Source organism: Frieseomelitta varia, unplaced genomic scaffold (genome assembly GCF_011392965.1).
Source record: "Frieseomelitta varia isolate USP_RPSP 00005682 unplaced genomic scaffold, Fvar_1.2 scaffold_248, whole genome shotgun sequence".
NCBI classification, from domain to species: Eukaryota; Metazoa; Arthropoda; class Insecta; order Hymenoptera; family Apidae; genus Frieseomelitta; species Frieseomelitta varia.
In genome coordinates this window covers 849689-861424 of record NW_025109977.1, presented here as the reverse complement: position 1 = coordinate 861424, position 11736 = coordinate 849689, and the positions used below count along the sequence as shown (strand labels likewise).

The 11736-nt window shown below is 31.8% G+C and overlaps 3 protein-coding genes across 4 annotated transcripts; all 3 read left to right on the top strand.

Annotated features, from left to right (window-relative positions):
* The first annotated feature begins 352 nt into the window (after positions 1 to 352).
* On the top strand, positions 353 to 5269 carry LOC122528299 (arginine/serine-rich coiled-coil protein 2). The gene is made up of 5 exons (XM_043653274.1): positions 353 to 564; positions 1860 to 1940; positions 3352 to 3464; positions 3661 to 4342; positions 4524 to 5269. Exons 1-5 carry the CDS (start codon positions 502 to 504, stop codon positions 4818 to 4820), a joined length of 1236 nt encoding a protein of 411 aa, XP_043509209.1. The 5' UTR covers positions 353 to 501; the 3' UTR covers positions 4821 to 5269.
* Positions 5270 to 5456: 187 nt separating this feature from the next.
* On the top strand, positions 5457 to 8738 carry LOC122528301 (cyclin-dependent kinase 1). Of its 2 annotated transcripts, none has more exons than XM_043653280.1 (5): positions 5457 to 5889; positions 6306 to 6601; positions 6722 to 7041; positions 7102 to 8260; positions 8619 to 8738. In XM_043653280.1, exons 1-4 carry the CDS (start codon positions 5853 to 5855, stop codon positions 7343 to 7345), a joined length of 897 nt encoding a protein of 298 aa, XP_043509215.1. In that variant the 5' UTR covers positions 5457 to 5852; the 3' UTR covers positions 7346 to 8260; positions 8619 to 8738. The 2 variants fall into 2 exon arrangements, with proteins under 2 accessions (XP_043509215.1, XP_043509214.1); XM_043653279.1 differs by having other exon boundaries at positions 8586 to 8738.
* LOC122528303 (apolipoprotein D-like) lies at positions 8635 to 11457 on the top strand. Its single transcript, XM_043653281.1, has 5 exons — positions 8635 to 8738; positions 9571 to 9690; positions 9763 to 9889; positions 10380 to 10475; positions 10747 to 11457. Exons 2-5 carry the CDS (start codon positions 9571 to 9573, stop codon positions 11214 to 11216), a joined length of 813 nt encoding a protein of 270 aa, XP_043509216.1. The 5' UTR covers positions 8635 to 8738; the 3' UTR covers positions 11217 to 11457.
* The last annotated feature ends 279 nt before the right edge of the window (positions 11458 to 11736 follow it).

Here is an 11736-nt window from a genome sequence, read left to right as displayed (position 1 = left end):
ATCGCGATAATTAATTTATTTTTTATTATAAGGACTATTACTTTTATTGTAAATTTATCTTTACATTTGCTATAATAGAATGTATTCTTTGATCCATATATTACACATGTATAATATTATGATATATACATATATTTTTGTTTCTCATCAATTTAGATTACATCGTAAAGGTATTATGTATATATAAACAGCTGCAGTTATTATAATGATACAATATTAAATCACTTGGTTATTAATTCGTAAGAAATTGCGCGGAGATTTTCAGATTCGCGCCTAATTTCGCCGCTCGTCTTGCATTTCCTGTATCTCTCTCCTTCCATTTCCGCCTTGATAACCCCATTCGATGGAAGCGCTATGAAAGCACAAATACACGCTAGTTAAACATTCTCTCTTGGCCAATGGCGTTTCTGCGCAAGGCAGCCTAGGATCGACGCGCCGCGTTAGTCGTAACGTCGTAACTGTAACAATTTCGGACAGTTTGTTCCCCGTTTTCACGCTATCATGGATTCGTTAGCGAATTACGCTAGTGACGGAGATAATAGTAACAATTCGGAAGATCCAAAGGTGAGTTAAAATATTGGGTTAATTTACGATTATTTCACTGATGGCGCATTTTCACGCTAGGCATCCATGACGCTTAAGAAACATTTTGTATATATACTCGACATGGCTTCTAGGATAGATTCTTAAGTCAATATATAATTTGTTAATTATTAATCTTGCAATGAAATATCGGAGTCTTCGATGACTCCACCAAAAATAGATAATACATCAGATATACTTCTATGTAAATAGATAATGATTTATACTGATTCATTTTACGAGATCATTACTACTTTGTAATAAGAAATTCTTCTTGCTGACATATAATGTGGGTATGTATGACAAGAAAATGTGAGTTGCAAAAAAAGATTCAGGTCACTGCGGGATTTAAAAGATTCTTGTGTGACTACAATTTTTGGAACAAAAATCTATGAATTTGATATAATAAGTAACCTAACGAAGTGATTTCTGCAGGAAAAATATGCAAAGGCTCCCTGTTCTAATGTGTCATATTGAATTCAAATATTTTATATAATTTAAGCTTTGATAATATACGAATAAGTAAAAGCTTTTGGAATGTTTTATGATTGCTTTGATGAATAATCCATTGTTTTGTTCAACTCTGTAGATCAATAACACACTCTGTTATGTAGATTACAATAGTCAATTTGTGAAAATCATTGAAGTTATTTTGTTGAAATTGCTACTATATGTAATGATTTTTTACATATTTACTGATTATAGATTATTTATTTTGATTATTTACCTCAATTTATTAAAACAACATATTTACTTATGAATTATGATTATAAGTATAAAGATTAAAGATAAATATAATAATTATATGTAAGTGTATTTGGATACAAGAACGGCTTCAGAATACCCAGTTTTTTTTAGGTATATTAGTATTTTACTAATACATAATTCATATTGCATAAATAAAATACTATGTTAGTATTTTACTAATACATAATTCATATTGCATAAATAAAAGTATTAGGAAGAAATATTAAATTTTTTAATAATATAAACAGCCTTGAAATATAAGAAATATTTATTTAAGAAATATAGGAAATATATAAGAAATATTTTATTTTTAAATGTAACTGGTTTTTATTATTGAAACCCTTTTTGCATCTAACAGTATATGTAACATATGTGTTATATGTAATGATTATTTTTGTAATATAACAATTTTTCACTTGATATTCTTATAAACACTTATTATTAATTTAATATTAATTAATGTCTATAATATTTGAAATATTTGCTCCTTGTAAATTATTTGATAATTTATTATGAATATTGTTTCAAAGATACCATATGGGATGCATGGCGATACCAGTAAACGGGCCAGTGATGCTAATTATGATCCAGTACAAATGGATATGAGTGAGGTACAGTGAAATTGAATGTTTGCACATGTTTGTTTGTAATAAGTACAAAATGTTACAACAATCACTAGGAAGATGTGGTATCTTTATGGGGGCTGTACATACATATGATGACTTTATGTCATACCTGATATATAAAAATGAATGGTTTAATATTTGGTTTTTGGAGGTCATGTCAAAACCATGTAAATAAAATATAATTTCACAATAGCACTCTTATTACACCAATATTTTGTATTGAACATTCAAGCAGAATTTACAGAACTATTTATATTTGAAGTAAAGATTGTTTCATAGTGGTCTTGTACAATAATTTCAGTTAATTATTTTTAACCATAAAAATGCTGATGAACATAAAACACAGTATATATAATATAATGGCAATAGTTGTTTCTTATTATGACTTTCACTTTGGAATTAATAACTAATACAAATCATATTATTTACATCATATCACTATGATACAAAGTACTCTTACTTTATATTATTTTTACATCATGTTTTTAATATTTCATAGCAATATGGTTAAAACACAATAAATGTAAAATTCTGAGAAGTTTGAGACATGACCTTAAAGCCTGATTTATCACGTGGCAGAAACAATGAGGGTAGAGATTGAGATATTTAAAATTTAAATAATAAGTAAATGGGAATAGTGCCATTTCGTGAGAAAATATTAACACGTAGCTCTGTTGGTAATACATGATACAATATCTACGCACCTCGGCAAGGTCTATGCTGTGTGAGGGTCTTTCAAGACTACCCCAAGTCCTATTCAGAAGACAGAGGTGAGTAGAGGAAGCTGGAAGAAGGTAACACTAATAAAAAATCAACCATCAAAGAAACCACATGTACAAACGTATTCGGGTAATATAACTAACTGCTAAAGCAGATAAATATGAAGGGCCCTTATATTCCTGTTTCTCTTTTATTCCGTTCATCTACCAGAAATTTGATCGGAAAAAATTTATAATATTTACGACGAATAAAACCTTCTATATTGTAACAAGTTTTTGTAACAAGTACAACCAAGGATGTGAGACAAATTTATTTTTCCATGAAAATTATTAGTTTTAAGAATACTCTCTATTTTTAAATATCAGAAGTATTAGGATATAGTAATTTTTACTTGATAATTATAAATATTGTAAAACTCAATCTTTGTGAACACTGAAATTTTGTCAATCACATTTTTGCAAATTTCACAATTTCGAAATGAACTTGCTGCTTAAAAAGTTCAAGGATACAAAATTACAGTGAGTGAAAAAACTGTTTTTTGCCAAACTGTGAGGGTACTAAAAGAATGTTTAATTAATTTATATTATAGTTCGTGCAATGTAAATTGAGATTTATGTTTCACTTAATAAAATACGTGAAAGGTGCATAATAACGTGTGTAATTTTTATTTCTTTAGGAAAGCAACAACAACAATTCATCCAGGGAATCCAGTAGTGAAAGGGCACATAGTCCAACTGCACAATCAAAAGCAGACTCATCCCGAATATTACCTTCCCCCTCAGACCAGAGGTAAGCTGGTTTGTTTGTATGCGTATTCTCTTTTCTGAACTTAAATTAATGAACTTTATTTCTTTGAACTTTATAAGAGACAAAAAAAAAAAACAAACAAACTTGCAACATACATTACCACATAATGTTTGCCTTACATACAGAATAATAATACGAATCTGTGTGGTATATCCTGCAGAACGTAATCGTTTTACAGGCGATCTGATCATGAGAATCATACAGCAAACTCAAAAGACGAGCACAAACGAGGAGATAGATCTGACCGTAGTAGACACACAAACGATAAGGGACGCCGACCGTCGTATGATGATAGAAGGCAGCGAGAAAGCAGTCACAGGGACAGAGATATAAAGAGGAGTCGCGACGATGACAGAAAATCTCGTGACGATGATAAAAAGAAGGAGAAGAGTTCTTTGGGATCGAGTAGGGACGAGAAAAATGACGACAAGGAGAAGAGTGACAAAGATCATCACTACCGCGATGATCGAAGGGATCGAAACCGTGATAGAAACGATAGAGATAGACGCAGGGATAGGGATAGAGATCGAGATCGTCGGCATTCTAGAGACGATAGATCGAAGGACCGGTATCGGGACGATCGATCCAATTATCACAAAGAAAAAGATCGCGCAAGATCTAGATCTAGATCAAGAGACCGAGCTCCGCCGCTTTTTAGAACGATGAGCTACAGAGAGGAGAAGGGCAGAAACAAATTAGCTCAATTGGAGAAGTTAGGAATCGAACTTAAAGCACCAGAAGGTGACACTGTTACACCCGGTGTTCAAAACGAACAGAATTATTATAATCCTTTGGCCACGGCGACGCAAGGAAAATACGCAGAGCAAATACAGAAGAGGAAACTGTTATGGGCAAATAAGGTAATCACTGGCGATTCGATTTTACATGAAGACCACAGGGAAAAGAAACGATAAGTTACATTTCTATGAGAGCAATTTTAAAATCTAGCGTATAATGTGTAATTAAATACTTATCATATTTTCCCTCTGTGATCTTCAATGAATGATTTCTTTACATTTGATGAAGTATTTTTATTTATAGTCGAAGCAAGACGAAGGCAAAACGTCTACAGCAGCTTCCACTGCAAACACTTGGGTGGGAACGACGTTTACGCATGATCAAGATGGAAAAGTAACAGCAAAGTTTAAACGATTAATGGGCATTAAAGATGATTTACCAACTACTCCGACAGTAGGTGCTAAACCAGATATATTGAAGAAGCAAGAAGAGATGTTTAATAATATGGAACAACAGTACGAGGTAGCACGCGCTACTACACACACACAACGTGGTGTTGGACTTGGTTATGCCAGTGGTGGTTATCAATTTCCCCGATAAAATGGGGTGAAACCTTTTGAACAATGAGTTTAGGATTAATGACGCCCAAAGGTGCAACTGGATTCTTTTTCTGTTGATATGTATAATCTCGTCAGGTCGATTATGAAGCAGAGTTATTATTTTGAGGTCGTTATAAATAGAAACTATAGAAAGTTACTACAAAAATAATAATGCTTATATATAATAAAAGATACGAAAGATACTGTTATAGTTGTACAATTATATTGTAAACATTGAAAGAAAAGAAATAAATTTGTTAAAAATTTGGGAGAAGAGCTCTGTACTCTCGGCTTGACGATGATTATTTTTCATTATCTGTTCGCGGAAATGAAAGGTGAAGCAGACGATCTTTTTATGCTACGAATGTGCTTGCAACACCAATTTATATGATAATTTCACATTGTATCTATATATTATGTACAAATACATAAGAGGTTCATTGACACAGATCATATGTTTTTCTTTCTTTTTTTTTTTTTATGTTTACAAACTTCCAGAAGTTTGATCTTTATGATCGAAGAGATACTCGATGCTCATGAGATTTTCAAATTTTAGAATTTATCAATATTTACAATTTATCAACGCAAAGCTAGTGAAAATCCAGGAGTCTTAAAATTCTGAATGCCGAGTTTTAAGTTCGAATTTTCACAATATTCGAACATTCGTGAGCTACAGACGAGAAATACAATCGATTTACGAATTTCTGGTCGTAATTATGATTTCTACTGGAATCTAGGGAGAAAGCGCGCGCTTAGAAGCAACAGCTGCGCTTCTGTCAGCGCGTAACTATTGTAACATTAGTCCGGATTGGTCAGGGCAAGGCCGACTTGTTACGAACCATACCGAACGCTGAACATTGAAGCTTGTTTATCAATATGGCGTACCGATGTTTGAATTTGATCGTTACGTGACGTTATACGTGGAAAGTTTCTGAGATATATGCGAAATCCTATTATATATACGAATTACGTTAGACATTGAAGTTTAGAAGAATATATTAGGCAGCTCTCTGCTCAAAAGTGTATATCCACAATGGAGAATTTCGTAAAGATCGAGAAAATTGGCGAAGGTGAATGATTTTGTATAGTACTTTACAAATTACGTTGTTTTTCCAATCAATGTTTTCGTTAATATTTTTCAACATTCTTTTACTACTTTCCATTCAAGTATTTTGAGTAAATTTGTATGAAGACGTGGCCAATCGATCTTTTATGCGATCAATGTTGTAATCGATTTTTGAGTTTGTAAATTTTGTCGGGCATGGCTTCTTGACGTAGGTTATTGAAACATGAATATTTCAAAAATTATAATTATCGATCAATCTAGGATGCTAGATAAGATGCTTCAGCAAGCTAAGACTAAGATAATTGCTTATGGACATATTTATATTTCATTTACATAATGGAAATGATGTAGCTTTTGTTATTCTATCTCTAATCAAGGGAAAATGAAAGAGCAATATTACAGTAAAAGAAATTTTCATAGGTACATATGGAGTGGTATACAAGGGAAAGCATAAGAAAACTGGAGAGATTGTAGCTATGAAAAAGATTCGTTTAGAGAGTGATGATGAAGGAATACCATCCACAGCGATTCGTGAAATCTCTTTGCTCAAAGAACTGCCACATCCCAATGTTGTTAAATTAATCGATGTTCTTATGGAAGAAACCAGATTATATCTGATCTTTGAATATCTTACTATGGATTTGAAGAAATATATGGATAGTTTAGGTAATGGAAAATTAATGGAGCCACAAATGGTCAAGTCTTATTTATATCAGGTATTTAAAATGTTTCTAATATATGAAATCTGTTATATAGCATGTCCTAGTTAGAATTTACTATCATTTGTCAGCAGAAAATTGAATTAAATGATTGAATTAACTGATTTGTTTTTATAGATCACACGTGCTACTCTCTTTTGTCACAAGCGTAGAATATTACATCGTGATCTAAAGCCGCAAAATTTATTAATTGACAAATCAGGATTAATTAAGGTAGCAGATTTTGGTCTTGGAAGAGCTTTTGGGATACCAGTCAGAGTATATACACATGAAGTGGTTACTTTATGGTATAGAGCTCCAGAAATTCTTCTTGGTGCTAATAGATATTCATGTGCTATTGATATATGGAGCATAGGCTGCATATTTGCTGAAATGGCAACAAAAAAGCCATTATTCCAAGGAGATAGTGAAATTGACCAGTTATTTAGAATATTTCGGTATGTTGAATATGCTATATAAGATTGCAATTTAATAAAATAATAATAAATACTTTGTAGAATTCTGAGAACACCTACTGAAGAAATATGGCCTGGTGTAACACAATTATCAGATTATAAGGCCACGTTTCCAAATTGGATAACAAACAATTTGGAATCGCAAGTTAAAACGTTAGATGCAGATGGACTTGATCTGTTGCAAATGATGCTTATTTATGATCCTGTACATAGAATATCAGCACGTGCCGCTCTACAACATCCTTACTTCAACGATTTAGATATTTCGAAATTGCCACGGGTATAATACCGAACAATAATACAAATTGATGAATGAATGGTACTCAGATATCGTGACGTTTTAATTGTGTGACTACATAGAGAATATGTCTCAGGGTATACTGAAAAGTTAATTTATTCATACATACGAAAGTATTTAAGAATTTTTTTAATGACTTATTTTTCAAACAATGTATTCACATTGATATATTTAGACAATGCTACAAATTTTTGATAAATATCATATAAGTCATTCTAGTATACTCGAATAAAAAGTGTTCTGTAAGAGATGTTTGAATGATTCATTTCTGTCGTATAAAAACACAATGTCGTATACTCTTAGGGTTTTATCTTAGATTGTAAGACATTCATTACTTATTCATTTTAATCAAAATATTGTGAGTAGTTAGGTATCGTTCCATTATATACTGAATAGGAAAATTATTTTTGTCACTGTAAGCACTGTAAGTGTTCTTGTTTTAAGAGAGATAATAACAGTTAATGTTGGGAATTCAGCTGAGGATATATTGTCACTGTTAAGTATATGTATCACTGAGAAATTCGTACGCTTGTTAAAAATATATCTTTTTTTTTTAATTTTTACTCTATAAATGATAATATTTTATTAAAATATGTTCCTCGATGCAGGAGAAATTTCAATAATTTGTTTAGCATTATCGTATTCATAGATATATATATATCTGTATTAATATAAATCCAGTTTTTTTTTATCTCAGTAATGTGTAAATTAAATTAAATTCTATAGAAAGAGAAAAAAGAATGAAACCATACGTGATGTTAGCGATTCTCAGAACGATCAACTTGATTCACGTACGGATGAAGATGATTCATCGCAAGCAACGGTATAGCAAAATAACACAGTACTCATATCTTCAGCTCAATTTCAATGAACACAAACTGCCTTTTGCGAGAAAAGACACATGTAAGTTCTAAAGATTTCTATCTCATTTTTTATGTCACAGACTATTGAACAGTGAGCTATTAAAATAATTATAAATTTAATATTATAGAATATCGCATATTTACGATGTTTCATATTTTAATAAAAAATATCGATGAAAAATTTAAATTTTGTTGTTGTTATTTCTCTATAAAAATAAGCAGGTTATAATTTCAAAATAATAGTAAAAAATGTTCAAAGATGAATTTTCTAAAAAGCTAATTTTTCTAAAAAATTACTATAATATGGCAGAAAAGAAAATAGCCATTTACAAAAAGCAACAAAAGAAATTGACTCATTTCTACAGATTCTTTAGAAACAATGTGTTTGACCATGCTAGCCCATTCAAAGTATACGTGAAACATAATTGCATTGAGAGTGGGGCATATCTCATAAAATCCTTCTCCACTGAAGCCACTATTTACAGTACTAGTTCAGAGCTTGACAGCATCATTTCGCAGTGAGTATATTTGTTGAAATGCGTTTACAAAACAATACATTGTATTTCTATCTATTTTTCCATTTACAATTTAAATGTACCTTAGATAGTCGATAAATCAAGCATTTGTTTTTTAAGATTTATACTTAAACCTTAAATATTTTAATATGCTCCAAAATGATTCTGCCACAGTACTAATTTTCATTGATAGATTTTATTAAATAAATTTAGAAAATTTTAACTTAAATGCATTCAAAACAATTATAGACTATAGATTTAAAGAATATTAATCTAGTTTTCTTTCTTTTCATGTAGAAAAAAATATTTCTGTGTTATAAGGCAACATATTAAGTGAATTGAGGTTCTTGGCCTATTCGTTACATAAATCTAGAATAGACACAGACTTAAGTTGCCCCTCCATCTTGCGTTATGTTAATTAGCGTTCCAGAGAAAAACATCATTCTGCTATCGAGTGTGAATAATAAAAGAAACATGACTCTTGTGATAAATCGTTTCTGGAACTGAGTACTGAGGTCACCAAAGTTGATATTAATCTTTGCTCTCTGCGGCACACATTTTTCTGTCGTTATAGAAAATTTCAGTTTTATTGGACGTGTTTTTCGCTTTGAGTGCAAATTGTATGAGGAAAACAGCATTAATCCTATGATTCAAATTTATTGCTATAATTTTCCTTAATTATAAAATTAAATATCTTTGTATTTGCAAATAAAATTACATGAATTATGTTGTCATCAGGAAATTATTGATTTTGTAAATCATGATAATTCGTTTTTTAAAAATTTCACCGACGTTTGAAATCGTTATTTTCTGATATAAAAATTTTCTTTCACAGATGAAGACACTATCCCTTTTAACATTCCTGCTAGGATGTTTTATCCTGGCTAGGGCACACACGTATCACATGGGCGCTTGCCCCATCGTGGAACCAATGTCCGGATTTCAAATGAACAAAGTAAGTTAATTATATTATTGATTGTGACAAATCTTCTCCTGTTGTATATTTGCGATAATTTTGTAAATTTAGTTCTTAGGTGTATGGTACGTAATCCAAAAAACATCGACCGCCAGCAAATGTATCACTTACAACTATACCCGTGGAGAAGAGCCGGGTGAATACGTTATAACGCAAGATTCTGATCATCCAGTATTAGGTAAGAAGAGAGCCCAGGAAAATGATGGTAATAAACTGCGAATGTCTATATACATATATTTTTTAATGCAATCAGAGAAATCGAATCTACGCAGCATGCATTTTTTACATCTTTAACTAACTTTTCCTATAAATGTATAAACATTCGCAGTTGTGTGATACAGTATTGTAAAAGTTAACAATGAAAGAAGTAACTTGGAAGAAAGATTCGTGGAGGCTATAAAGAATGATAGAGATTCAATAATAGCAGATTCAACGTTCTGTTTGTCAACGATGAACCGATAGTCGACGACGAAGCGCCGAAGAAGATAAGACTTTCTTTTATAGACGGTGCGGTCGCGGTGTGTATATATGTATATTGCTGGAAGCTTTTGAATTAATAAAGAAGCAGAACGTCGGATCTCATCGGGACTCATAAAAGCATGTCAATAGGATAACTGTCTGGCAAGTGGGATGAATTATCCGTAATGAAGCGATGTCTCTATGCACAGGTCTTACGCCATTGAAGCACGAGTATCATTACACCGGTGAATTGACCGTACCGGAACCAAGTACGCCGGCTCGAATGCAAGTTCGTTTTCCTCTTAGTAAGTATCATGATGATCATATTTTATGAAACATATGTATCTTTGTCATATTAACCGTAGTGAGGGAACGCGATTGCTTAGCTCAGTTTTATGGTTTCTAATAATATGGTTTCTTTAAATTTTTTGAATTTGAACATATTAGACTACGGCATTGCTTCGTCAAACGTTTCAAAGAATCTCCAATGAACGGTCCAATTACATACACTAAGCAATTTAACTTATTAGTTTTTCACTTGTCACTTTTAACTTGAGCAATTTAATTTACTTGAAGGTATAGCTGGAAGTGCGTCTCACGTAGTATTCGCAACAGATTACGTGAACTACGCGGGTATCTTTACATGCCAGAAGCTGACGTTTGCCCATCGTCAGAGTGCGACGATCCTTTCCAGGCATCGAGAATTGGACAAGCAATCCGTGGACAATCTACGTCAAATGCTGACTTATTACGGTGTGGATCCTTTCGACTTGAGCATCATTTCTCAATCAGGATGTCCTCATGGCAATAATACCCTGGACATCAACGTAGATCCAAATACTTTCTCAGCTGAGAATCTTGGAAATGTGGTCCGTAAAGCTGGAGAGAAACTAGGAGATGGTGTCCAATGGGTGGCCAATACAGGAAGCAAAGTGTATCACAAATTGACCGGAAGCGAAGAAAAGAGCACGAGCAAACCTGAAGAAAACACCAGAGCAGCTATTACGAAGAATTACGAAACGAACGAAGTCGAATGGATACCATAGATTTAAGTTCACTTTAAATGCGCCGATCTTGATGAATGAAGGATGAATGTTTTTTTCCTATTTTTTTTCTATATTCGCTTTTTCGTCGAGAGGACATTTCTATTCTTTCCTTTGACTGAGTTTGCTGAAATAATCGATAAAAAAATAGACAAAAACGAAAGACTATGTAACGAACAAAACCATACTTTTGTTTTTTTTTTTATATAATCGAAATAAAATAAAGTTCTTTGGTAAAATGAAATTCTTATCTTTCAAATTCCATGAAAAAAAGCTATTAAGTTTTCTTCTTTTACTTAAATGTAAACAGTATGATTAAAAAATAAAAAGAATCGATACAACCATTCCTAAAACTTTCGAAAACACGTTACAACAAAATTACTAAAGTCAATTTCATATATAGAAATATATATATATATATAAATTAAAAGTTTTTAGATGGTTCTGTAATTATTTAATTCTATAAAATATACATAACACTATCGAGTTTAAACGTTGAAGGTGATGTAAGAAGATAAAAGGG